At 37.6% G+C, this 27,205-nt stretch overlaps 1 protein-coding gene across 9 annotated transcripts in view; it reads left to right on the top strand.

Moving 5' to 3' along the window:
- The window catches only part of MPDZ (multiple PDZ domain crumbs cell polarity complex component), a 550,514-nt gene that overhangs the window by 376,444 nt on the left and 146,865 nt on the right, over window positions 1–27,205 (top strand). For all 9 annotated transcript variants that reach the window (XM_033918951.1, XM_033918923.1, XM_033918958.1 and 6 more), the window contains 3 exons: window positions 1,294–1,468; window positions 24,036–24,181; window positions 25,769–25,852. In XM_033918951.1, the coding sequence (XP_033774842.1) occupies window positions 1,294–1,468; window positions 24,036–24,181; window positions 25,769–25,852 (405 nt within the window). The remainder of the gene's footprint in view (window positions 1–1,293; window positions 1,469–24,035; window positions 24,182–25,768; window positions 25,853–27,205) is intronic.

Below are 27,205 nucleotides of genomic sequence, written 5' to 3'. Positions count from 1 at the left end.
ATTTTACTATTGTCCCTTAATACTGCAGTTTTGGAGGTCTATTTAGGATCAAGTAAATAATTTATTAGAGAATCCAGTGGCTTTATTGTATGATATTATTTTATTTGGTACACTTATGAGAACTAAAAGTCAATTATCTGCAAGAAATAATAAGCTACTTTTTGTAATGACAGGGGTTGCCATGCAACTCATTTTAAGAAACTGGAAAAAACTGGAATAGGTTGAGCTACACATTCTGGTGGGAATCTCTATGTTATACCTTTAAAATGGAGCGTTGCATGGCCATACAACGGGGACATTACAAGAGTTTTATGGATGTTTGGGAGCCATTGGCTAAATTTTGTAAGGATGAATAAATGAGTTTTATTTTATAGACATGTAAACATACACATCCAGGGAGGGAGAGGGTTGGGAGAGGAAATGGAACGGGAACTTGATTTAGGGATTTCATGAATAGTTTTATTAAGGTTTTATTTTACTTGTATATCAGGAGGGAAGGTGGGGATAATATAATTGTACTTTAAAGTATGTAAGTTCCATTGTGCTTGTTTTTAAGTATCCATATTTGTGAATCATTTGTTGCAAAATAGTAGTTGAAAAACTTAATAAAGAATAATAATAATAAAAAATCAGCTAACATACACACATAAACAATACCACAAACTAACACACCTGAGAAAACTAGTAAGAGCCAGCTGCCATAGTAATACTACCCTATTTACTCTAATTATCTTAGAAATTTTACTCTTTTCAATCTTATAAAATTTTATAAAAGACATTTTACCTAGCCAAATAAATTTTGTAAGAATACGATTTAATTTTTTATAAAAGGACCCTTGAAAAAAAAGTGGTATCATACTCATTTGATAACAAACCACAGGCAATATCATCATTTTCCCAGATACTCGGTGCCAGGCCATTCCCAGGCTTTGGCATTTAATATCCAATTTATGCAGTGCTAGCTAATACATAGCCATTTAGTCAATATTCAGAACTTAACCAGCCATGTATAGCTGCATAAAGATAGGACTTTGTTTTATGTGGTTATCCTGACCAGTTAAATGTTGACTCTGCTCCTGGTATAATCCCAAAATAGTTGACTTTAATTTAGGCATTAATTGCTAATTTTAAGCGACAATAGGTGCTTAAGTGCCATTTAAAATTAGTGGATAATACCAAACAAGCAATTTAAAGCAGTCTGTAGCCATTTATGGCTGGTTAAATTGTTTTCTTAAAGAGTTCTTGTTTCATCTCTTTTTATTGATGAGCTTATATAATACATTATTTCATCAGGCTATCAATCTCTTGAAAAAAGCAAAGAATACTGTAAAGCTTACAATCAACACAGCTGGACCAGATATAGAGAAACCCCTTCCCCCAACGCACTCATTTGGCACCAGTGTAATTGAGAGGAAGAATATTCAGCAGCCTGCTGTAACATCGCTCCCTGAGGTTGAGCCAGTCAAAAGTAAGACTGTAATTATTCTATTTCTAATTACATTAAGGATGAAAAAAGCAATTAGCTATGTTATTCATTTCACTCATTTGTTGTCTAGAAGGACCAAGTTATAGCACTTTTTTAAAGATTTAGGTAGGATGTTATCAATGTGAGTTACTGTTCAGATTATCTTACTGCTAAATCCAGTTAGTAGTTACTAGGTCTCGTTGTACAAAATGGAACATGTGCTAAAATGGCACAAGTTACAATAACGCATCAAATCAATGACCTACATTGATATCTGAGCCCCTTATTGTTTCTTTATTATTGCTACTTTCATCTGTGAATAGTTTTCTGTTCCAATGCAGGAGGTACAGGAGGCCTAACTAATGGGTACTTTCAATTTACTCGTGAGGATTGCAGAAGGTATCATCTACATTTTTTAACTCCGCCTCCATTTGTCAGTGGGAAGTGCACCATCTCCTCAGTTTTTCCTTATGCAAGCAAGATCAGAAGGTATCTTTTTTCAGTTATGCATCTGTTTTTATTTTTGGGGTTGTTTTTTTTAATCCGATTTTGAGGCTTCCTGGTGCTACAGAGGTTCCCAGAGATCCTAAGTGGAAAGCTTTTTCGCTTGAACCAGATGTTTGGTTGGAAAAGGACTGGGAAGACAGGGAGTCAGGGTCCATGCCTATATTCCCACAGAGTGAATCCTCAGGGTTAAAGGATTCCGGGTCTCAGCTGGGCTATAATAGCCAAGAGTCTGTGGCAACCCTGGATCAGGGAGTGGACCTGATGGTGTGCAGGCTCTTCAAGCCAACAAATCTAGTAAAAGCTTCTTGACTTTGTAACTGAACTTATGGCCTCATGAGCCAGCAGCGAGCGAGAAGGCACTCGCTCATGCGCGGTACGAGCAATTCGAGATTTTTCATTTTAAAAGTGACAGTATACTTTTGCACTGTCTATACTCATGTCTCACCCACATGTGAGAATATCTGCCTGCTGTCCTCGGATAGTACCTTCTACAGGTAAGCACTATAAAGGATAGTGCTGGTTGCACGCAGGTAGGTGGTATATTTGGGTCCATCTTCATTTATATTTGAGTTTCATGCTGTTTAATTGTCTTTTACTACAGAGCAGAAAAGGCTTGTTTTGGTTGGGGAGTTCCCAATGTCATCCTTGTTATTTCTCTTTTAAGGATTATCAGCTACTTTGCTATGAACTGAGGAGATGGGGTACTGCCCAGTGACACAAGGAGGCAGAGTTGAAAAATGTAGATTAGTATTTCTCTTTTTCTTTTTTTTTTAAATTTATTTATTCTTTTTCAAACTTACATCAAGTGCACAAAAAGAACAACATGAAATACCATCATATAACACTTGAACATCATACATTATATTCCTAATGTATAAATTATTTAAAAACCCTTCCCCCACCCATCTTGCTATACATTCATTAAAACTATCATAGTCCTTCAAAATTTCAATTTTCCTATATCTTATCTTCCAAACCCCCTTCCCCCTATATATATTATCAGAGAAAAATGATGCCTATTCACTACAAAAATCAACCATCGGCTTCCAAATCTTTAAAAAATTTTTATAACTTCCTTTCTGTATTGCAATTGCTCTTTCCATCTTGTAAATATAACACAGGGAATTCCACCAAAATGTATAATTGAGATTACTATAATTTTTCTAGTTGTTAGTAATATGTTGCATAGCAACACCCGTCACAAAAGACTGCTTAAGAAGATATGGAACCACGGGGTGCAAGGGGAGGTCCACCGATGGATCAAAAATTGGCTGGATGACAGGAAGCAGAGGGTTGGAATAAAGGGACATTACTCAGACTGGAAATGGGTCACAAGCGGAGTACCGCAGGGATCAGTGCTGGGACCGCTCCTGTTCAATATCTACATAAATGACCTAGAGGTGGGAACAAAATGTGAGGTCATTAAATTTGCGGATGACACCAAACTATACAGCAGGGTTAAAACCATGGAAGACTGCGAAGATCTCCAAAAGGATCTAACGACACTGGAAGAGTGGGCCAAAAAGTGGCAAATGAGCTTCAACATAGGGAAATGCAAGGTCATGCATGTGGGGAAAAAGAACCCGATGTTCAGCTACAAAATGGGGGGAGCACTACTAGGGGTGAGCAACCTGGAAAGAGACCTGGGAGTGATGGTAGACACAACACTGAAGGCGTCGGCGCAGTGCGCCACAGCCTCAAGGAAAGCAAACAAAATGTTGGGTATCATTAAAAAGGGTATCACGACTAGGTCGAAGGAAGTCATCCTGCCACTGTATCGTGCAATGGTGCGGCCGCATCTTGAATACTGTGTCCAGTACTGGTCGCCGTACCTCAAGAAGGACATGGCAGTACTTGAGAGAGTCCAGAGAAGAGCAACAAAGCTGATAAAGGGTATGGAAAATCTCTCATATACTGACAGATTGAAACAGTTAGGACTGTTCTCCCTGGAGAAGGGGAGACATGATAGAAACCTTCAAGATCCTGAAAGGCATAGAGAAAGTAGACAGGGACAGATTTTTCAAACTAAGGGGAACCACAAGTACAAGGGGCACTCGGAGAAATTGAAAGGGGACAGGTTTAGAACAAACGCTAGGAAGTTCTTTTTCACCCAGAGGGTGGTGGATACATGGAATGTGCTTCCAGAGGCCGTGTTAGACAGGAGCTCTGTACAGGGCTTCAAAGAAGGTTTGGATAGGTTCCTAGAGGACAAAGGGATTGAGGGGTATAGATAGGTGTAGATATGGGTTGTAGGGATAGGAGTAGAGGTAAGTATAGGAATAGGAGTAGAGATAGGTTATAGAGCTAGTCAGGGACCACTGCTCAGGCAGTGGGCCTGATGGGCCGCCGCGTGAGCGGACCGCTGGGCGAGATGGACCTCTGGTCTGCCTCAGCGGAGGCAACTTCTTATGTTCTTATGTTCTTATTATCATTAAAAGCTTATTGTTATGTGCTGATAATTGACTTTTTTTTCTCATAGACATACCGAACAGAACAGTATCATATGATATTTCTACATGATTTTCCAATAAGCAATTTATTTGAGACCAAATTGAAATCCAAAAATTCCTAATGCAGGGGCAATAAAAAATTAGATGATCCAATGTCCCTACTTCTAGATTACAGTGCCAGCATCTATTAGATTTAGAGCTATCCAACTTTTGCAAACGAACTGGGGTCCAAAAAGCTCTATGTAATAAAAAGAACCAAGTTTGTCTCATAGATGCTGACACTGTACATCTCATTCTCCAAGACCAAATTTGTGGCCATTGAGAAGCAGAAATATTATTCTTAATCTCAATGCTCCAAATGTCTCTCAGACCAATTTTTGGCTTTTTATTTAAAAATCTCAATATTTTTTTTTTTTTTTAATTTCTTTATTCTTTTTCAAATTTACATCAAGTGCACAAAAAGAACAACATGAAATACTATCGTATAACACTTGAACATCATACATTATATTCTTAATATATAAATTAATTAAAAACCCTCCCATCTTTCTATACAATCATTAAAACTATCATATTCCTTCAAAATTTCAATTTTGCTACATCTTATCTTCCAATCTCCCCACCCCCCTATGTATATTATCAAAGAAAAATGATGCCTATTCACTACAAAAATCAACCATCGGTCTCCATATCTTTAAAAAATTTTTATAACTTCCTTTCTGTATTGCAATTGCTCTTTCCATCTTGTAAATATGACACAGGGAATTCCACCAAAACGTATAATTGAGATTACTATATTTTTTCCAGTTGTTAGTAATATGTTGCATAGCAACACCCGTCATTATCATCAAAAGCTTATTGTTATGTGCTGATAATTGACTTTTTTTCCTCATAGACATACCGAACAGAACAGTATCATATGATATTTCCACATGATTTTCCAATAAGCAATTTATTTGAGACCAAATTGAATTCCAAAAATTCCTTATGCAGGGGCAATAAAAAATTAGATGATCCAATGTCCCCACTTCTAGATTACAGTGCCAGCATCTATTAGATTTAGAGCTATCCAACTTTGTAAACGAACTGGGGTCCAAAAAGCTCTATGTAATAAAAAGAACCAAGTTTGTCTCATAGATGCTGACACTGTACATCTCATTCTCCAAGACCAAATTCATGGCCATTGAGAAGCAGAAATATTATGCTTAATCTCAATGCTCCAAATGTCTCTCAGACCAGTTTTTGACTTTTTATTTAAAAATCCAGATAATAATTTATACCACTGTGCGGCTAGGTGTCCCATGAAATCAGCCTGGAAACATAGGAACTCCAAACTATATTGAGTATTAAGAGTTTTCCATTCGGGGCGTGGCTTAGCGTGCACACAAAATGGTCGTGTGATCGCAGCGCTCCTCTTACCTAGGCAACCGTTGAATAAATAAAGATTTCCTTTTAAACTGTTTTCGGCTGAAAACATCGGAGAGGACAGCGGGAGCATGGCGAGCACCCGACAGAGTAAGAGTGAAACCGGAGGGGTTGTGAAAAGGCAGAAGCAGGATCAAATTACCCCGAGTAAGGTTCTGCTTCCTGCTGATGTATCAGAGGAGTTAAGCAAAGCTGAAGTTATGGGGGAACTGAGGCAAATCAAACAAATGCTGACAGAGACTGTGAGTAATATGGCAGAACTGAAGGAAGAAATCCTGAATATACACAGACAAATGGAAGTAGCTAATAAAAGAACAACAGAGTTAGAAGTTAAAATGGAGAGCTTAGAATGTGAAGGAAAAAGATGCAAAAATGACAGTTTGGAAATAATTCAATTGAAAAGTCAGCTGGAAGATTACGAAAACCGTGGAAGAAGAAAGAATATAAAACTTTTTGGAATACAGGAAAATTTGGAAGGGAAAAATGCAATACAGTTTTTAGAAAATTTAATTCCTAGATTATTGCAGTTGGATTTCAAACAGCCTTTGGAAATAGAACGGGCGCACAGGATTCCAATAAAGAGTCTAGAAAATCAAGGGAGACCAAGATCATTAATATTCAAGATGTTAAGATACCAGCAAGCAATAGAAATTTTAAATGCTGCCAAAAAAGATAAAACCTTAAACTATAAAGGATCCAAAATATGGTTTTTACCAGACTTTGCTAAAAATACAGCAAATATTAGGAAGAAATTCCTTGATCTGAGATCTCAATTAAAGGAAAAAGGATATAAGTATGGGTTATATTACCCAGCAAAAATGAGGGTATCTTGTGGGGGATAAATCTTTGTATTTTGTTGATCCGGAAAAACTAAAGACCTTTCTTTCAAAATCAGAACCTATGTCATTTTAGCACAATGGGTGTTGAAATGAAGGGACAAATACTAAGACTGGATTGGTGGATATTAAACAAAAAATTAAATATAAAGAACTATGGGACTTTAGTTTGTTGGAAAAAGAAGAATATGCAACAAAGAACAGGAAATAAAAATGGACAAGTGAAAAAGAAAATAAAAGAATGCAAAGAAGAAAGAAGGATAGATTGGAAAGACATTAAAGTGAAGTTATTAGACTGAACTTTTAGGAGACTGAAAGATGGATGGTTGGAGAAAAGAATGAACAAGAAGGATTAAAGGACTGGACAAATTAACACAAAAGGAAAAGTGAAGACTGAATAGGAAAATAAATAGATGTGAAGAAGAATAAAGCAGGACTGATAGACTAAAAGGATATTATTTTTAAAAAAAAAGAATGACAATTGGCAGTCAAAAGTCTTTAAGAGTGGATGGATGGAGATAAGAAATAAATATGAAAGTTCAGTTTATTTAATAAGTCAGAAAAGGAGAAAGTAAAGAATGAAAGGACAATAAGGAAAAGATTGCAGAATGGACTAATGATAGAAAGGACAAGTTATATGATATTTAAATGCAAGTAAAGGAAAGGAAAATGAATAATATAAAAGAAAGATACATAAGAATTTATTGGTAGCTGAAGGAATGTAAAGATTGATGTTGTGATAATATAGTTTTAAAAAGATTGGATTTAATTTGGAGAAGAGGAAATATAAAAAGGGGGGAAAAAATTATTTTGAAAATGAAATACAAATGTTTAAATACAAATAGAGGATAAAAACTTATAAAATTGAAGTTGTTTTTTTTTTAACAGAAATATATGACGAGATGGATATTTGTTGTTGGATATTTAAAGGAGGATAGGAGAAGATGGATTAGATAATATAAGATATAGGAAAATGATACTTTTTATTAAATATATGACTATGATAGAATTTTCTTGAATGAAATAAAATGTTGGGGGAATGAATTAGAGATTGGTGAAATGATAAAAATGCATTAATGGAATGTTAGGAAATAAATATGGTTATGTGACTAAAGGTTAAATAATAGATAGAGAAATTAATTACTTTAAAATGGAAAAAAAAGAAAAAAGGTTTTATGATTAGAAGAGAGATATAATTAGATATATTGTGGAGAGGTAGTGAGTTTGTCTCAATAAAGGATAAAGGGGTTATTAATAAATATTGGTTGCCTGGGGGGGAGGGGGGAAGTTGGGATTACTGTCCAATGTGTGTCCTTAAGCAGTCATTATATTGGGGAGGGAGGGGTGGGAAGAAGGTGGGTATTAAAGATATTACTAGGATGATTAAGGAAAAGATTAATAAGGGATTGGGTAATTTGGAGGTAAGAATGTGTGCCATGGGGAGAAGTTTTTTAGATCTTAGTTATGGAAGAAGGGAAGAGGAAGATTATGATAAGGAGTATAAAATATATTATGTCTTTTAAGATATTTTCTATTAATGTCAATGGCCTGAATCATGTAATCAAAAGGAAAAAGGTATTATCATTTTTAAAGAAGCAAAACGCGGATGTTTATTGTCTGCAGGAGACCCATCTTAATATAAAGGAATCACAGAAACTAACGGGTGGGTGGGTGAAAGAATGTTTTTTTGCTCCAGCAGAGGGTAAAAAAGCAGGAGTAGCTTTTCTTATAAATAAAAAGTGTATGGCCAATTTTAAGATAGTAAATTCGGACCCACATGGAAGATGGCTACATGTTGATATAAGTATGGGAAATAATGCCCTGACGTTGTTAAATATATATGCCCCTAATTCGAATCAATCAGAATTCTTTAAAAAATTGCAGAGTATGTTGTTACCACTGGCTGCTTCTAATTTAGTGGTGGCTGGAGATTTTAATGCTGTAATGGATCCATTAATGGATAAAAAACTAGGTAAAAGTATAAAATCTTTAGGTTTAGATAATTTGGTTCAATCATGTGATTTGAAGGATATATGGCGTATTCTTCATTTTAATGATCAGGAATTTTCATTTTGTTCACAGGTTCATAAATCATTTTCAAGAATAGATTATATTTTTATTTCATCACATAAGGTGCAGCAAGTGATTAAGGCTTCCATTGATCCCATTATCATTTCGGATCATGCGGGAGTATGGATAGATTTACAATTAGATCAATTAGAAAATAGAAGACCTCTTTGGAGATTTGATAATGCATTGCTTGTGGATGAAAAATTTTTGGAAAATTTTAAAACACAAATTAGTGATTTCTTTCAAATTAATTTAGTGGAACATAAGAACATAAGAAATGCCTCTGCTGGCTCAGACCCGAGGTCCATCATGCCCAGCAGTCCGCTCATGCGGCGGCCCAACAGGTCCAGGACCTGTGCAGTAATCTTCTATCTATACCCCTCTATCCCCATTTCCAGTAGGAATTTGTCCAATCCTTTCTTGAACCCCAAGCCCATTCCAGGTGTCCACCACACGTTGGGTAAAGAAGAACTTCCTAGCATTTGTTTTGAATCTGTCCCCTTTCAACTTTTCCGAATGCCCTCTTGTTCTCTTATTTTTCGAAAGTTCGAAGAATCTGTCCCTCTCTACTCTCTCTATGCCCTTCATGATCTTGTAAGTCTCTATCATATCCCCTCTAAGTCTCCTTTTCTCCAGGGAAAAGAGACCCAGCTTCTCCAATCTCTCAGAATATGACAGGTTTTCCATACCTATTATCAGACGTGTTGCTCTCCTTTGAACCCTCTCGACTAACGCCATATCCTTCTTAAGATACGGCGACCAATATTGGACGCAGTACTCCAAATGCGGGCGCACCATCACCCGATACAACGGCAGGATAACTTCTTTTGTTCTGGCTGTAATACCCTTTTTGATTATACCAAGCATTCTATTCGCTCTCTTAGCGGCCGCTGCACACTGTGCCGACGGCTTCATTGTCATGTCCACCATTACCCCCAAGTCCCTTTCCTGGGTACTCTTATTCAATAACATCCCTCCCATTGTATAGTTGTACCTCGAGTTTCTGCTCCCCACATGTAATACTTTACATTTTTCAATGTTGAACTTCATCTGCCATTTTGCCGCCCATTCTTCTAATTTGTTCAAGTCCCTTTGCAACTTTTCGCAGTCCTCTGTAGTCCGAGCTCCATTAAATAGTTTGGTGTCGTCCGCAAATTTTATTATCTCGCATTTCGTTCCTGTTTCTAGATCATTTATGAAGATATTAAATAGCAGCGGCCCGAGCACCGAGCCCTGCGGGACACCACTCGTGACCCTCCTCCAGTCGGAGTAGTGACCCTTCACTCCTACCCTTTGTTTTCTACCCTCCAACCAGTTTCTGATCCATCTATGTACGTCTCCTTCCACCCCATGGTTCTTCAGTTTCCGGAGTAGACGTTTATGGGGCACCTTGTCAAAGGCTTTTTGGAAATCTAGATATATGATGTCTATGGGGTCTCCTTTGTCCATCCGTTTGTTGATCCCTTCGAAAAAGTGCAATAAGTTCGTTAGTCACGATCTTCCCTTGCAGAAACCATGCTGGCTGGTTATCAGAAGTTCATGTTTTTCAAAATGTTGATCGATGTTTTCTTTTATCAGTGCTTCTGCCATTTTCCCCGGAACCGAAGTCAGGCTCACCAGCCTGTAGTTTCCCGGGTCACCTCTTGATCCCTTTTTAAAGATGGGCGTAACGTTGGCTATCTTCCAATCTTCCGGGATCTCGCCTGTTTTCAGGGATAAGTTGCAAATTTGCTGCAGTAGTTCCGCTATCTCCTCCTTTAATTCCTTCAGAACCCTTGGATGTATGCCATCCGGACCCGGGGATTTGTCAGTTTTTAGTTTTTCTATCTGCCTACGAACGTCCTCAAGGCTCACTTCTATGGATGTTAATTTTTCTGCCTGACTTCCGTTGAAGAATTGCTCAGGTTCCGGTATGTTGGATGTGTTTTCGTTTGTAAATACAGACGAGAAGAACATGTTAAGCCTTTCTGCCACTACCTTCTCCTCCTTCACCACTCCCTTCCTGTCTCCGTCGTCCAGCGGTCCCACTTCCTCTCTAGCCGGCTGCTTCCCTTTAACATATCTGAAGAATGGTTTGAAATTTCTTGCTTCCCTGGCTAGCCTCTCTTCATACTCTCTTTTGGCCTTCCGAACCTCACGGTGACATTCTTTTTGATGCTTCTTGTGCTCTTTCCAGTTCCCCTCAGTTTTGTCCTTTTTCCATTTCTTGAATGATTTTTTCTTATTGCCTATCGCTTCCTTCACTGTTTTGGTTATCCACGCCGGGTCTTTTGTTCGATTCTTTTTACACCCCTTCCTGAATCTGGGGATATACAGATTTTGCGCCTCACTCACCATGTCCCTGAAGAAGGACCAGACATGATTTACCGTTAGCCATGTTTTGGAAGTGTTCCTAAGTTTCTTCCTTACCAATTCCCTCATTGCTTCGTAGTTTACTTTCCTGAAGTTAAAAGTTGTCGCAATGGATCTCTTGCCTTTTGACACTCCTACCTCAACCTTGAACTTGATCATATTATGATCGCTGTTTCCCAACGGTCCCACTACTTCTACTTCCTTTGCAGGTCCCCTTAACCCATTTAGGATTAGATCCAGAGTGGCATTTCCTCTCGTCGGTTCTCTAACAAGCTGTTCCATGAAACAATCCTGTGTAGCTTCCAGGAATTTTGTCTCCCATTGTCTCCCATTGTCTCCCATCGAGCTTCCAAGCCTCCAGTCTATCCCAGGGTAGTTGAAGTCTCCCATAATAACCGTGTTGCCGCTTTTGCATTCACGCTTCATCTCGGCTTCCATTTCCTCATCGATATCTCTGGTTTGCCCTGGTGGGCGATAAAATAGGCCCATCTTTATTTCAGGCCCTTTCCTTCCCGGTATTTTAACCCATAGAGATTCCGGCTTGCTGGCCGTCTCTGCTGTGTCCATTTGTGTGGATTGTATGCCTTCTTTTATGTATAGGGCTATTCCACCTCCTTTTTGTCCTGTTCTGTCCTGGCGATAGAGCTTGTATCCCGGTAGTGCTGTATCCCATTTGCTTTCCTCATTCCACCATGTTTCAGAGATTCCAATGATGTCGATGTCTTCTGCGTTGGCCAAGGCATCTAGTTCCCCCATTTTGTTTCTTAGGCTCCTTGCATTAGCATATATGCACTTTAGATCCTGGTATTTTGCTGTCCTCCTTTCTTTTCCCTGTGCTTCGGTCCATATTTTCTTCTCTTTTGCTGCAGACATTGTAACCACTTCTTCTGGGTTAGTCGACTCCTGCAGTTTGTCCCTTGTTCCTTCCCAGCCATTTTTCCCCTCGGTATCTTCACAGGATACCGTCTTCCGAATCGTCAACCCTTTGTCAACTGTCGGCTTTCCCCTTCTTCTTAGTTTAAAGCCTGTTCTATTCCTCTCTTGACGTTGTTTGCTAGGAGTCTAGTTCCTGCTGCGCTCAGGTGCAGTCCATCTTTCCTGTAGAGCTTGCTCTTGCCCCAGAACGCCGTCCAGTTCCTCACGAAGTGGAATCCTTCTTCCTCACACCATCTCCTCATCCACGTATTTATTGATTGTAGTTTCTCCTGCCTTTTCACATCTGCCCTCGGTACTGGTAGGATCTCTGAGAACACTATCTTCTGGGCCCTCATCTTCAGCTTCCTTCCCAGAATCTTGAATTGTTCTAACAGCGTGCTTCTTTTGTAGTCTCTCCTGCTGACATCGTTCGTCCCGATGTGGATCACTACAGCGGTCTCTTCTGTCTCCGCCCCTTCCAGGATCATTCCAATTTTGTCCACGATGTCCTTGGTTCTTGCTCCCGGAAGGCAGGTCAGCAGTCGGTCCTCTCTCCCTCCTGCTATGTGGCTGTCCACATGCCTAAGGATCGAGTCTCCCACTAGGATCGCTGACTTTCCTCTCTTCAATTTTCGCTTCGGTCTCAGGTCAATGTCCTCAATGTACTTCACTCTTTCTTCTTTTGGGCCTCGACTAGCCAAAATCTCCCCCTCTTGCGGTAGTCCTCTGTGGGTGTCATCCTTGAGGTAATCTTCTTCTTGCTCTCCCTTGCATGTTGGTATCCGTGTAGCTTCTTCTTTCATCTGAAGTTCATTCTCTTCCACCTTCGTCCTGTATGCCTCTTCAATGAATCTCTCGAGTTCCCTGACTTCCTCCTCAATGTGTCTCTCTGTGGTGTGAAATCCTTCTAGCTCCTGAATCTTGTCCTCTAGTCGCTTGACCTCCTTCTTCAAGCTTTTCAGTTCCTGACACCGACTGCATACATATGACTGTCTCCCCGAGGGGAGATAGTCGTACATATGACAGTCTGTGCAGAACACTGGAAAGCTCATCTTCTGGCTTCCTTCTGCTTCCATTGTTGTTCCTTCTTTAAGATATCAGTTGAGATTACTTGTGACTTGTGCCCGCTTTGTTTCCTTTCTCTCTCCCTATCTGCTGTTGGTGTCCTCCCTGACTCTCTCTTTGTGCTGGTGCCCTCTCTTTCTTTCACTAACTGTCTCTGGTGTCCTCTCGCTCACTGCCTGTTGGTGGTGTCCTCTCTGTCTCTTCTCTCGCTGTGTTGGTGCTCTGTGCTGGTGTCTCTCTCTCTCTCTCTCTACCTGCTGCTGGGGTCCTCTCTCTCTCTACCAGCCGCTGATGTCCTCTCTCTCACTCTCTCCCTCTGCCTGCTTGTTATACTTGTGTGAACGGCTTGGCCCTTTGTGTCTGTCTCTTTCTTACCTTCTGTGCTTTCCTTCTGTACTTGTCGCTTCTTTACCCTTCTGTCTTACTCCGTTGCCTTGTCCCTTCTCAAAGGCCCTTCGCAAAGGCGCTCTCGCTAAGGCGAGCGCCTTTGCCGCTTGCCTTCGCCGCGCGTCGAACGGCTGCACGCCGTTGGCTCCGCCCCCTTTCAAGGGGGAGTCCGACGCTGCCTCTGACGCGGTGGGGATGGGCGGAGCGTACTCTCGCCGCTTCCCCGAGTCCTGTGCTTCTTCCTGCCTCCTTCCCCTGTGCAGAACTCTGTGTCTCCGACTCTCCCTCTCTCAGTCAGGCTACCAGAGCACGCTGCCTTCTTCTCCTTTGCTCTGGCAACCCGATTCAGCGCTCGCCGCGTTGGCTCCGCCCCCTTTCAAGGGGGAGTCCGACGCTGCCTCTGACGCGGTGGGGGTGGGCAGAGCGTACTCTCGCCGCTTCCCCGAGTCCTGTGCTTCTTCCTGCCTCCTTCCCCTGTGCAGAACTCTGTGTCTCCGACTCTCCCTCTCTCAGTCAGGCTACCAGAGCACGCTGCCTTCTTCTCCTTTGCTCTGGCAACCCGATTCAGCGCTCGCCGCGTTGGCTCCGCCCCCTTTCAAGGGGGAGTCCGACGCTGCCTCTGACGCGGTGGGGGTGGGCGGAGCGTACTCTCGCCGCTTCCCCGAGTCCTGTGCTTCTTCCTGCCTCCTTCCCCTGTGCAGAACTCTGTGTCTCTGACTCTCCCTCTCTCAGTCAGGCTACCAAAGCACGCTGCCTTCTTCTCCTTTGCTCTGGCAATCCGATTCAGCGTTCTTGCTGATGGAAGATACATCTATTGAAAATGTATGGGACGCTTTTAAAGCGACTATGAGAGGTCATATTATATCATATTTGGCTTTTGTTAGGAAACAGATTAAAAAACAGTATATAGAGTTAGAAAAAGAAATTAAAATACTAGAAACTAAATTGGTAAGCAAATGGGAACATGATGTATTACAAGCTCTTTTGAAAGCAAAAGGTAAATATAACGAATTAGCTTCAAAAATGATAAGAAGAGACTTGTTTTCCAAACAGACAATGTATTATGGAAATTCTAATAAGGCGGGAAGATTATTGGCAAATTATCTTAAAGCAAAAAAAAGAACTAACATTAATGGGATAAAAGATGATAATGGTATAATAACCAATCAAACGGATATAATTTTAAAGCAATTTCTAAAATTTTATAAGGATTTGTATTCTTCCGAGCCTTATTTGGAGAGACAAAAAGATGGTAAAAATTTTTTAGATTAATTATTGGACCTAAGGTTCCTGATCATATAAAACGGAGTTTAGATGAACCTATATCATTAAAAGAATTAGAAACAGCGTTGAGATCTCTTAGAGTTGGATCCGCTCCAGGTGGTGATGGTTATACAGTAGAATTTTATAAAACATTTCAAAATGTCCTTTCCCCATATTTACTAAATTTATATCAGACACAACTTATAAAAGGTGATATTAAAGGTACTATGGCTGAATCAATAGTAATTGTTTTGCCTAAGCCAAATAAAGATCCTACTTTGGTTTCAGACTACAGGCCTAAATCTTTAATAAATGTGGATAATAAACTTTTGGCGAAAATTTTGGCTTTGAGAATAGCCAAAGCTCTCCCACATATTATAGACACGCATCAGACGGGTTTCGTTGCTAAAAGACATTCCTCTAATAACTCTAGATTATTGTTTCATATGTTAAATTTATCGAAAAAAAATGGATGAACCGGCTTTTACAGTTTCCTTGGATGCAGAAAAAGCGTTTGATAGGGTAGAATGGAATTTTATGTATCAGGCTTTAGAATGGTTTGGTATAGGTTCTGGATTTATACAAATGGTAAAAACATTGTATAGCTTCCCGATTGCAAGATTAAATATTAATAATATGATATCTGATGGTTTTCAATTGCAGAGGGGAGTTAGACAAGGTTGTCCTTTATCTCCTTTGTTATTTGATGTTGTATTAGAACCCTTATTGTTAGCAATACAGCAAGCAAGGGAGATACAGGGTATTCCATATTCTGATATGGAATATAAAATTTCGGCTTATGCGGATGATATTTTACTTTATTTGAGGAATCCAGAGTCTACCTTATCTTGTCTATTGGAATTAATTGATATGTTTGGCAAATTTTCAGGTTATAAAATTAATTGGAGTAAGTCTGAACTTATACCTTTAAATGTTCATTGTGTAAAAGGATTATTTGACGCTTTTCCGTTCATATGGAAAGAAGAAGGATTTAAATATCTTGGCATTCAAGTTAAAAATACAATTGAAGATACAGTAAAAGAAAATGAAAAATTTGTATTGAAAAGAGTTACAGAGTTATGTGAGCAATGGAATCCGTTACATCTTTCTTGGTGGGGGAGCGTTCAAACTATTAAAATGATGATCTTGCCTGTAGTTTGCTACCAAATGAGTATGATACCTATTTATTTTCAGGGGTCCTTTTATAAAAAGCTTAATAGCATTTTAACGAAATTTCTTTGGCTTGGTAAAACGCATAGAATAGCTTTGGTATCTTTGCAAAAATCAATTAAGGAGGGAGGGGTAAATTTTCCAAATTTTTATAGGTACCATCAAGCCTATATTTTACGTCAGGGTATGTATTGGATCCTCCCAGAACTGATAGATAATGCACCGGATTGGTTATATTTGGAATGGCGCCTTATGTTTCCCCTAAATTTAGTTCATCTTCCAAGTATCAACATGCCTAGAAGATACAGAGAAAATAAGATATTAATGGATACTTGGAAAACGTTGAGGTTTATTAGTAAATTAACACCTGTCCCAATAAACAAGTCAACTAATCAGTCTTTATGGAAAAACTCCAAGATTAAAATTGGCGGAGCTCAAATCCTTTGGAAGGAATGGATTATTGCAGGCATTAGATCTCTGAATGATGTTATTTCAGAAGGTAAACTGCTGGAATTTTCACAATTGCAACATAGATTTGGTCTTAGTAAAAAACAAAGTTTTAAATGGTTGCAATTGAAGCAGGCCATTCAGGTTGGGTTCCCTGAATGGAAAACATTGAATAATCAATATAGTTTAGAGTTCTTATGCTTCCAAGCAGACTTTCTAGGGCATCAAGCCGCATTGTGGTATAAATTAATATCTGGATATTTGAATAAAAAACCAAAAAATGGTCTAAGAGACATTTGGAGCATTGAGATTAAGCATCAAATTACTGCATCTCAATGGCCACTAATTTGGTCTTGGAGAATGAGATGTACAGTGTCAGCATCTATGAGACAAACTTGGTTCTTTTTATTACATAGAGCTTTTTGGACCCCTACACGTTTGCAAAAATTAGATAGTTCTAAGTCCAATAAATGCTGGCACTGTAATCTGGAACCTGGGACGTTGGATCATTTACTATATCATTGTCCCTACATTAAAAGTTTTTGGAATGCAATTTGGCCACAAATTAATAAATTGATGGAAAATCATGTAGCAATATCATATGATACAGTGTTATTTGGAATGATGATGAGAAAAAAAAGTCAAATTTCACCAGAAAATAACAAGCTTTTACTAGTCATGACAGGGGTTGCCATTCAGCATATAACCAATAACTGGAAGAATCATAGTAACCTTAATTATACATTTTGGTGGAATACAATTTGTCATATATTCAAAATGGAAAGAGTAATAGCAATACAAAGAGGGACATATCCTAAATTTATAAAAATATGGGGGCCATTGACAAAGTATTGTACTGAATGAATAATAGGATTTATCTTCTTCTTTTCTTCTTTTTCTTGTCTTCTTTATGGCACACATGGAGGGGGGGTAGTGAAAATAATTTTACATAACATGTTATAATATGGTATACAATATGTATAAGGTGATTGGAAAGTACTTGAAGGGTGGGGGGTGGGAGAGGGGATAAAAAAAATTTGTTCAGAATATTATGTAATAGATATAAAAGTGATATTGTGTATTCATTAGTTGTAACTCAATATTTTGTACACTTCATGTAAAATATGAAAATGAATAAAGAATTATAAAAAAAAAAAGAGTTTTCCATTCATGGAACCCCACCTGAATATCCTGCTTCAGCTGCAACCATTTAAAACTTTGTGATTTATCAAGACCAAATCTAATTTGCAACTGTGAAAAGTCAAGCAGTTTACCATTTAAAATAACATCATTTAAAGTTCTTATGCCTGCTATAATCCAGTGTTTCCATAAGATTTGAGCTCCGCCAATTCAAATCTTGGAGTTTATCCATAAAGATAAACTCCAAGATTCGCGGCGGCGGCGAAGAAGGCAAACAGGATGTTAGGCATAATTAAGAAGGGGATCACGAGTAGATCGGATGATGTCATAATGCCACTTTATAGATCAATGGTCAGACCGCACTTAGAATATTGTGTCCAACACTGGTCTCCATACCTCAAGAGGGATATAACTCTGTTGGAGAAAGTGCAGAGAAGAGCCACGAAACTTGTCAAAGGAATGGAGCATTTGAGCTACAAAGAACGACTCAGGAAACTGGGATTGTTTACCCTCGAAAAGAGAAGACTGAGAGGGGATTTGATAGAGACTTTTAAAATATTAAAAGGATTTGATATAATAGACCAAGAAGCAGCATTGCTAACATTTTCAGATGTGACACGGACAAGAGGTCATAGCCTGAAACTGAGCGGCAGCAGGTTCAGGACAAATGTCAGGAAGTTCTGTTTCGCACAGCGGGTGGTGGGTGCTTGGAATGCACTCCCGGAGGAGGTTGTGGCGGAGACTACTTTACTGGGATTCAAGCGCAGGTTAGATGCACACCTTATTGCATATCATATTGAAGGATACGGTAAAGTCGGGTCTCCAGAAAGGAATACCTAAATGGGCTGCCGCGTGTCGGACTAGATGGACCTCGGTCTGATCCGGTGAAGGCATTTCTTATGTTCTTATTTGTTGATTTGCTTATTGGAATAGATGTTAGATTACTAATGTATCTTAAAGTTTTCCATGTATCAATCAAAATTCTGTTCTGTTTATATCTTCTAGGCATTTTTATACTAACAACATGTACTAAATGTAAAGGAAACATTAGACGCCACTCCAAATATAACCAATCAAGAGCATTATCAAAGAGTTCTGGGAGGATCCAATACATACCCTGGCGCAAAATATAGGCTTGATGATACCTATAAAAATTTGGAAATTGAACCCCTCCCTCCTCAATTGGCTTTTGTAGAGATACTAGAGCAATTCTAGGTCTTTTACCCAACCAAATAAATTTTGTAAGAATACCATTAAGTTTTTTATAAAATGACCCCTGAAAAAATATTGGTATCATACTCATTTGGTAACAAATTACAGGCAGAATCATCATTTTAATTGTTTGAACTCTCTCCCACCATGAAAGATGTAACGGATTCCAATGCTCACATACTTCTGTTATTTTTTTTAATAAAAGTTTTTCATTCTCTTTCAAAGTGTCTTCCAGCGTCTTTTTTATCATTATACCTAAATATTTTAATCCCTCTTCTTTCCAGGTAAATGAAAAAGCATCAAATAAACCTTTAGTACAATGTACATTAAGAGGAAGAATTTCAGACTTATTCCAATTGATTTTATATCCTGAAAATTTTCCAAATGTATCAATCAACTCCAATAAACATGGAATGGTAGATTCAGGATTCCTCAAATATAGCAATATGTCATCTGCATATGCTGAAACTTTATATTCTCTATCAGAAAAGAAAATACCCTGTATCCCCTTTGCTTGTTGAATGGCCAATAGCAAGGGTTCTAATACAATATCAAAAAGCAAAGGAGATAACGGACAACCCTGTCTAACCCCCCTCTGCAAAGTAAACCGATCAGAGAAACTATTATTAATGTACAATCTTGCAGAAGGGGAGCTATACAAAGCTTGAATCATTTGTATAAATCCCGGACCAATACCAAACCAACCAAATGCTTGATACATAAAAGACCATTCAACTCTGTCAAATGCTTTTTCCGCATCTAAAGAAATAGAAAAAACCGGATCCGCAATTTCTTTAGATATATTTAACATATGAAAAGCCAATCTAGTATTATCAGAGGAGTGTGTTTTTGCCACGAAACCAGTTTGATGCATATCAATGATAAAAGGGAGAGCCTTAGCTAATCGTAAAGCCAAAATCTTGGCCAAAAGTTTACCATCCACATTTATTAATGAAATGGGCCTGTAATTTGCAACCAAAGTAGGATCTCTATTTGATTCCGCCATAGTACCTGTAATACATCCCTTAGACAATTGGGATTGAAATAAATTTAGTAAATGAGGTAATAAAGAAACTTGAAATGATTTGTAAAATTCCACTGTAAAGCCATCCCCACCTGGAGCGGATCCAACTCTAAGAGACTTCAACGCCATTTCTAATTCTTTTAATGATATAGGCTCATCTAAACTCCTTTTTATATGATCTGGAACCTTCGGACCAATAATTAAATTTAAAAAATCTATACCATCCTTCTCTTTACCCTCATAAGATTCAGAAGAGTATAGCTCTTTATAAAACTTTAAAAACTTACTTAAAATGCTCTCAATTTGAGAATGCATCACACCTTTCTCATCTTTAATTGCAATAACTTTTGTTCTTCTTTTCTTTGCTTTAAGGTAATTAGCCAGTAACCTACCCGCCTTATTTGAATTTCCATAATACAAAGTTTGTTGATAAAAAAGGTCTTTCCTTATCAATTTTGATGCTAATTCATTATAATTACCTTTTGCTTTTAATAAGTCTTGTAAAGTGTCATGTTCCCATTTATTTATCAATTTAGCTTCCAAAACTTTAATTTCTCTTTCTAACTTAGAATATTGATTTTTAATGTGTTTCCTAATATAAGCAGAGTAAGAAATAATATTACCTCTTAAAGTAGCCTTAAAAGCATCCCAAATATTTTCCATTGAGATTTCGTCTGATAAATTATATTGAAAATATTCATTAATTTTAATTCATCTAAGAATTTTGTATCAACAAGCAATGTGTTATCAAATCTCCAAATAGGTCTACTATACTCTTGCTGATCTATTTGAATCTCAATCCATACACCCGCATGATCAGATATAATAATTGGGTCTATAGAAGCTTTTAACACTTGTTGAACTAAATGAGTTGAAACAAAAATATAATCTATTCTAGAAAAAGACTTATGAACTTGTGAACAAAAGGAAAATTCCCATTCATTAAAATGAAGAATACGCCATATATCTTTTAAATCACAAGAATGTACCAAATTGTCTAACCCTAATGATTTTATATCTCTACAAGGTTTTTTATCTAATAATGGATCCATAACAGCGTTAAAATCTCCAGCCACAACCAATTTGGAAGCAGCCAGTGGGAGTAACAATCTCTATACTATCTTAAATAATTCATTTTGATTTGAATTAGGGGCATACAAATTAAACAAAGCCAGGGTATTATTTCCCATATTCATTTCTATATATATACCCATCTTCTCTTTGGATCTGAACCTATCATTTTAAAATTTGCTGTACATTTTTTATTAATAAGAATAGCTACCCCTGCTTTTTTCCCATCTGCAGGAGCAAAAAAACAATGTTTCACCCAATTCCCTTCCAATTTTTTTGATTCTAATATAGACAGGTGAGTCTCTTGGATGTAATAAATATCCGCATTCTGCTTTTTTAAGAATGCTAATATTTTTTCCTTTTAACCTGATGGTTGAGTCCATTCACATTTAAAGAAAAAAAATTTTAAATTACTCATAGCCTTTTATATAAGAATAGTCTAACAAAATAAGTAAGCCAAATTATTGTAAAACTCCTGAATATGCATCATTTTCCAAAATTCTAATTTTTGAATCAAAACCTTATATCTATAACCCCATCCCACCCTATCCCCCCCCTTATTCATCATTAAGAACTTGAAAACGCACATGTGATAGTAAGTATTGAGATGTTCCCCACAAGCTTAAAATTGCAAATAATTATATCAATATAATAAGCTCAAAATTTCTAAAATTAAGGATATATATCATTTATTATTTAACCAACAGTTGTTATATATCCTTAAACAAGGACTATATTTCTCAATATTATGCATAAAGTAATTATATAATACACATCATTCCATTTAAAAGACGAATATGAATTGAATCTAGAGAAAAAAAAATCCTCTTATCAATATATCATCTTAATATAAATAATTATTTTCCCTTTCTCTTTGTCAACCCATTTCTAGTCCAATAAATTCCATCCACCAGCTATCAGATTTTTCATCTAACTCTTCATGAAATGCTGTCCACAGAACTAACGCGCAATATTCTTATTATTTTCCAAATTCTAAAGCGCTTGCAATACTTCCTTGTTTCCTGTGATCTGGAAGAAAAGAAACAGTCCTTGAGCGAAACCATTAACTCAGACGAACCTAATGAGAGTGTAAAACAAAAATAAAACAAAAGAAAGCAAAGCATCATACAAAATCAAAATAACTTGTCACTTTCCCTATCATTGTACTTTGCTCCAATATCTTTCCATCTCAATAACTGAAAGTTACTCGAAACTTCTTCTGTTTGTTGCTGTATTTCCACCTTACTTTTCACCAATCACTTGGACTATTCCAACACTGCTGCAACACAGCATTGTGAAGACGGATTGCCAGGAACCATTCTCCAAGTAAGAAGCACAATGTTAAATTTTCCTTTGTATGGTCCTAGGAATTTTCCCATGTGCCCCTAAATAATTCTATATCACTTGATATTATCTGAAGATTCTGTCAAACCTTAGAGCTCCATAGCAAGTTAAAAGAAGTAAAAACGTATCATACTTTATAAGTAAATGATCCGCTTTCCTAAGAGAACTGTTGAAAGAGACATTTTCTTCACCCTTGACTTAAAGCCGCTTTTAAATCAAAGGCACACTCATAGCATTAAAAGCATTTAATACAAGATGATATAATAGAATCTGCACGGAAAGAAATTCTCTAATTTGCATATCGTCCTCCATCTTCTTTTCAAGCACTCCAAAGAGAATGTTAACTAAATATCCTGCGTGTCTGAGGACAGTTTAATCAGTTAAATTCAAAAAGGATTCCATTTCTCCACACATATAACAAAACATATAACTGTATCTTTTTACCATCTTTTTTTCCTTTTTTTTTTCCTCCTCTCTCCTCAATCATTCAAATAATAAAGTAAAATTTACCACATCTTTTTATCATCCATCATATGATATCATCGGTTGCTCACATTTATCTAAAAAGTCTTTCAATTTGTCAGGATCTTCAAAATTCATGGTTTTATTGGCGTAGGTGACCCTCATTATAGCAGGGTATAATAAGCCAAATTTAGCTCCTAATTGCCTCATTTGTGGCCGCAGGTCCAACAATTTTTTCCTCTTGTCAACAGTGGCCTTAGCAAAGTCCGGAACAATATGAATTCTTGCATCCTTACATTTTAAGTTCTTATTTTCTTTTGCAAGCATTATTATTTCCATCACCTGCTGGTGTCTTAACAGCTGAAATATCAAGGGACGTGGTCTTAAATCCTTGCCAATTCTTCTCATATGAATCCTATGAGCTCTTTCAAACTCTAAAGGAAATTTTAATTTGAGTGGTAATAACTGTTCAAGAAAGGAGATGGCATCATTATTTTCAACACCTTCAGGAAGTCCAATAATTCTTAAATTATTCCGTTTCCCCCTATTAATAACATCTTCCATTTCTTTAGAGAGAAATTCCACATTTTCTTTATATGATTTACATTTCTCTATCTCAGCTTCATTTGCTGACAGTCTATTTTCCATTTGATCCATTTTTATTTCAAATCTTTCCATTCGCGCTGTGAGACATTTTATTTCTTCTTTCATCTCTTTCAGATTTTTTGCGTTGTCCGAAACTATCTCAGTAATTAGTTTCAGTTGAGCGGAAATGTCACCATTATCCTCGTTCGGCAATGGCACTTTCACAGGATCTAACTTTGATCTTTAAGCACCTCCACCGCTTGTGCTAGCCACTTCGTTTTTCATTTGCTTATTGGTAGCCATAACCAGACTTGAAATCCCTGGAAATCACTAAAATAAAACTAAATTAGTGACTTATTATTTCCTTCATAAAGCTTGTGATAACAGAGCTCACTCAGCACTCAACCATCCGGCTGCGCTTCCAAGCCACCTATCAGTATTTCTCAACTCAGTCCTGGAGTACCCCGTTGTCAGTCGGGTTTCCAAGATATCCATATTGAATTTGCATAAACTTGGTTTGCATACACTACATCCATTATATGCAAATATCTTTCATGCATATTTGTTGTGGATATCTTAAAAACCTGACTTTCAAAAGGATACTCCAGGACCGAGTTGAGAAACACTGATGTAGATGATGCCTTTTGTAATCCTTGAGAGTAAATGGAAAGTACCCATTAATCAGGACTCCTGTCCCTTCTTACAGGAAAGAAGATTATTGAACTTAAATAGGTTTAAACAGATACATCTATCTGTATGCCAGTAATACTCTGATACATCACATTTTTTTGTTTCTAAGAACCACATCTCTAGTTACCCTTTATGTTGTTTCCTTTGATTTTCAGGTGCAAGCAGATCATCAACGCCTGCTACTTTAGCCTCAGATCCAGCAACTTGTCCTGTTATTCCAGGATGTGAGACAACAATTGATATTTCCAAGGGACGCACAGGTCTTGGACTGAGTATTGTTGGAGGTGCAGACACTTTGCTGGTGAGTTTGTTGTACCAGATTGGGTCCTGTGTAAGCATAGAACACTGTACTAAAATATTGATATCTATTTAGGCTTAGTGGGGATGGGCGGAACCGCTATGCCTATGGCCTGATTGGTCCAGGCTTCTAGAGCCTGGGCCAATCAGGCCTTAGGCTTCGTGGGATGGGCTGGGAAGGGCATGGGGGGGTGGGCATCTTCCGGCAGGAGAGGTTGGGCACCCTCCTGCCGGCAATCGGACAGGCGGCCGCAGCCGCTATACTTATCGTGGCAGAGAGATCCCTTGCCCCAATAAGTATAGCTGGCCTACATTTTAAGCGTCTCTTCCTCTACTAGGGAGACGCGTAGGGCCGCCTAGGTTCGCCTAAGGCCCTTAGGCGAGCTTAGGCGTCTTGCGGGCCTCCCTAGGCTCCCGGAGGCGCCTTCAATATAGGCGGCCTGCCTGGGGAGCATTTTTTTAAAAAAACATGCATCCCGATTGATTGATTAGACAGCTGTAGGACGCCTACAGCTGCCTAAAATCGGGATGGCACTTTTCAGTATCAGGGCCTTTGACTGTTCATGCTGGGTTCTATGAATTACTTCACCCATATATGAGAATATCTGCTACAGCTGAGTAACTTTCCTATATGGTCTACTCTTCTGTTGCATAAACATGTTAACAGGTTGTTTCTAATGATCAGAACAATTTTTCTAAGATGTTCAGCTTGGGAGTCGCTCACTTGCTTGTTAGTAGAAAAAGCCAAACTGCTTAAGTGTTCCCCACAGACAGCAGAATTAATCACAAATACAATCTCTTCCACATTCTCAGTAGCTCACTTTAAGCTTTAGATTATCTGGGGGAGACTGTGAGCACTGCTGCAGATGGAAAGGACTGCACATGTTCATATATTAACATTGTGAGTTTTGCAAGAGCTTTTCCATCTTTTTTGCCATTGAAAGACACCACATACTTTTGCATCAAATTTGCATCAGTAGTCGTACTGTCTTCGGAGATAACTAAATTTATTCTACTGGTTTACTCCTAGTCCTTACTGGTATTCATTCAGGCTTTTTTATTTGCCCAGAAAAATTATATGCAAATAATGAGGCATATGTGCCAAAGAGCTCATTTTATATACATTGTTTTTATGCACCATCTTTCAACATATGCAAATAAGCCCCATTGAAAAATATTGTATACAATTTCCTGGAGAAATGTAGCCAAAAAAATATTCTCAATAATACTATAATCTCGATTATAGTGATAAATAGCCTGAAAACCTTATTTTGCCTAAAGTTTATGCATGTTTTAACAGTGAGCTACTTTGCATGGTTTTGTATTGCATCGGCTCAGTAACTATTCATTTTAAGTAAATGGCCACACCTGGTCAACTGTGTACAGATGTTCTTATTTGCAGACATATAAAAAAAGATTGCAAATGTCATGTTCTATGTTAAACACCAAAATCATTTGCATTATCACACACAATGCACATTGTTTGGTGTTTCAATACCAGAGCCTCATTTGCCAACCTTTTCACAGTTTAGATTCCTTGGCTTCATAATTTGTAAAATGTACTTAACTTTGTTTTGCTGGGCAACTCTAGGGAGCAATCATCATTCATGAGGTATATGAAGAGGGAGCAGCATCCAAAGATGAAAGACTCTGGGCTGGTGACCAGATTTTGGAGGTATAGTAGGTTTTTGTTCTTATAAACTAAAGTTTCTATAAATGCAATTTATATAAAATGAAACAAAAAAATGATAAAGAAGAAACAGAAAATAGACATGTGCCATTTTATTTTTAAGAAAGTCAGTTAATGATAGGACTGATTCTTCCATCACTTTTCATTGATATATCCAGAACTTAAGCATCAAATGCAAGAAACATTTTTTAAAACTGACTTCTACAAGCTGTTCTTATTTGACAAAGTGGTTCATTATTAGTGAATAAAGTACAGCATTGCTACATTTGGGAACATTTTTTTTTTTTGTGGAGTCTAGTTTCAGTCTTAATATAATACCTTTTGAGAATATTATCAAAGCAGTTTACCATAGTCAAAATAATACTGGTCTGCTAAAATTTAATTGTGCCCTTTTCCCCTGGAATAATTCCAGGCTTTTTTTATTTAAAAAGGTGAATTTTGTGTAGAAATTAAATTTGACTTAGGGCTCCTTTTACTAAGGTGCACTAGCAGTTTTAGTGCATGCTAAGCACGCAATAGACGCTAATGCCTCCATAGAGCTTGTGTTAGTATTTTCCATTTAGCGTGGGGTTTGCGCATGCTAATCTTCAGCACGCTAGCGCACCTTAGTAAAAGGAGCCCTTAGTATAATGGTGAATGTTAAACAGTGCGGATTTGTCTGGCTAACTTTGAATTACCAAATAAATCTTTTACATATTGTCCTCTTGAAATAAACACAACTGGGAAGCACCTGTAGGTCCAAACTTAACATTACTTTATTTAGCTCAAACGGGAGCTATGTTTTTCTTCCATAAGTTTAATTTCAATTCAATGTAAATAAAAATAAGTGGTAAATGCACTGAACCTCAGCAATGTATAGAAAAGATAGAAGAAACTATTTTATTTAGATTCACACTGATTAAGTCTCAGGATCTATCACAAATCACCCCAAGAATCTTACATTCTAAACTTAGGAGTTTGTCAAACTAATATCCCAAATAACAAAAAGAAGCACTGGAGATGTCACAACCAATATGTCATGAGTCTTTTATTAAAAATAAAACATCTTTTTTTAAAAAAAAATTCTTTATTCATTTTATAATTCACAAGTGTACAGCAAATATCAAACAATTAGAATACAATATCACTTGAAAATCTACCATATCATACAACAAAAAGATATAACCCCCACCCCCTCCCAATTCCATATACAACAAAAAATATACCACATGAATATAATATCTTATCATTCATATATATTATTAATAGAAATCCACCCCCCCCCCCGATCCACATGCAAGAATTAAAAATTGGGAAAAGTGTAAATTACTCATTATAATAATTTAAAAATGGCCCCCA

Source organism: Geotrypetes seraphini, chromosome 1 (genome assembly GCF_902459505.1).
Source record: "Geotrypetes seraphini chromosome 1, aGeoSer1.1, whole genome shotgun sequence".
NCBI lineage: Eukaryota > Metazoa > Chordata > Amphibia > Gymnophiona > Dermophiidae > Geotrypetes > Geotrypetes seraphini.
The sequence above is the reverse complement of the archived record's forward strand: the minus strand, read 5'-3'. Positions and strand labels throughout refer to the sequence as shown.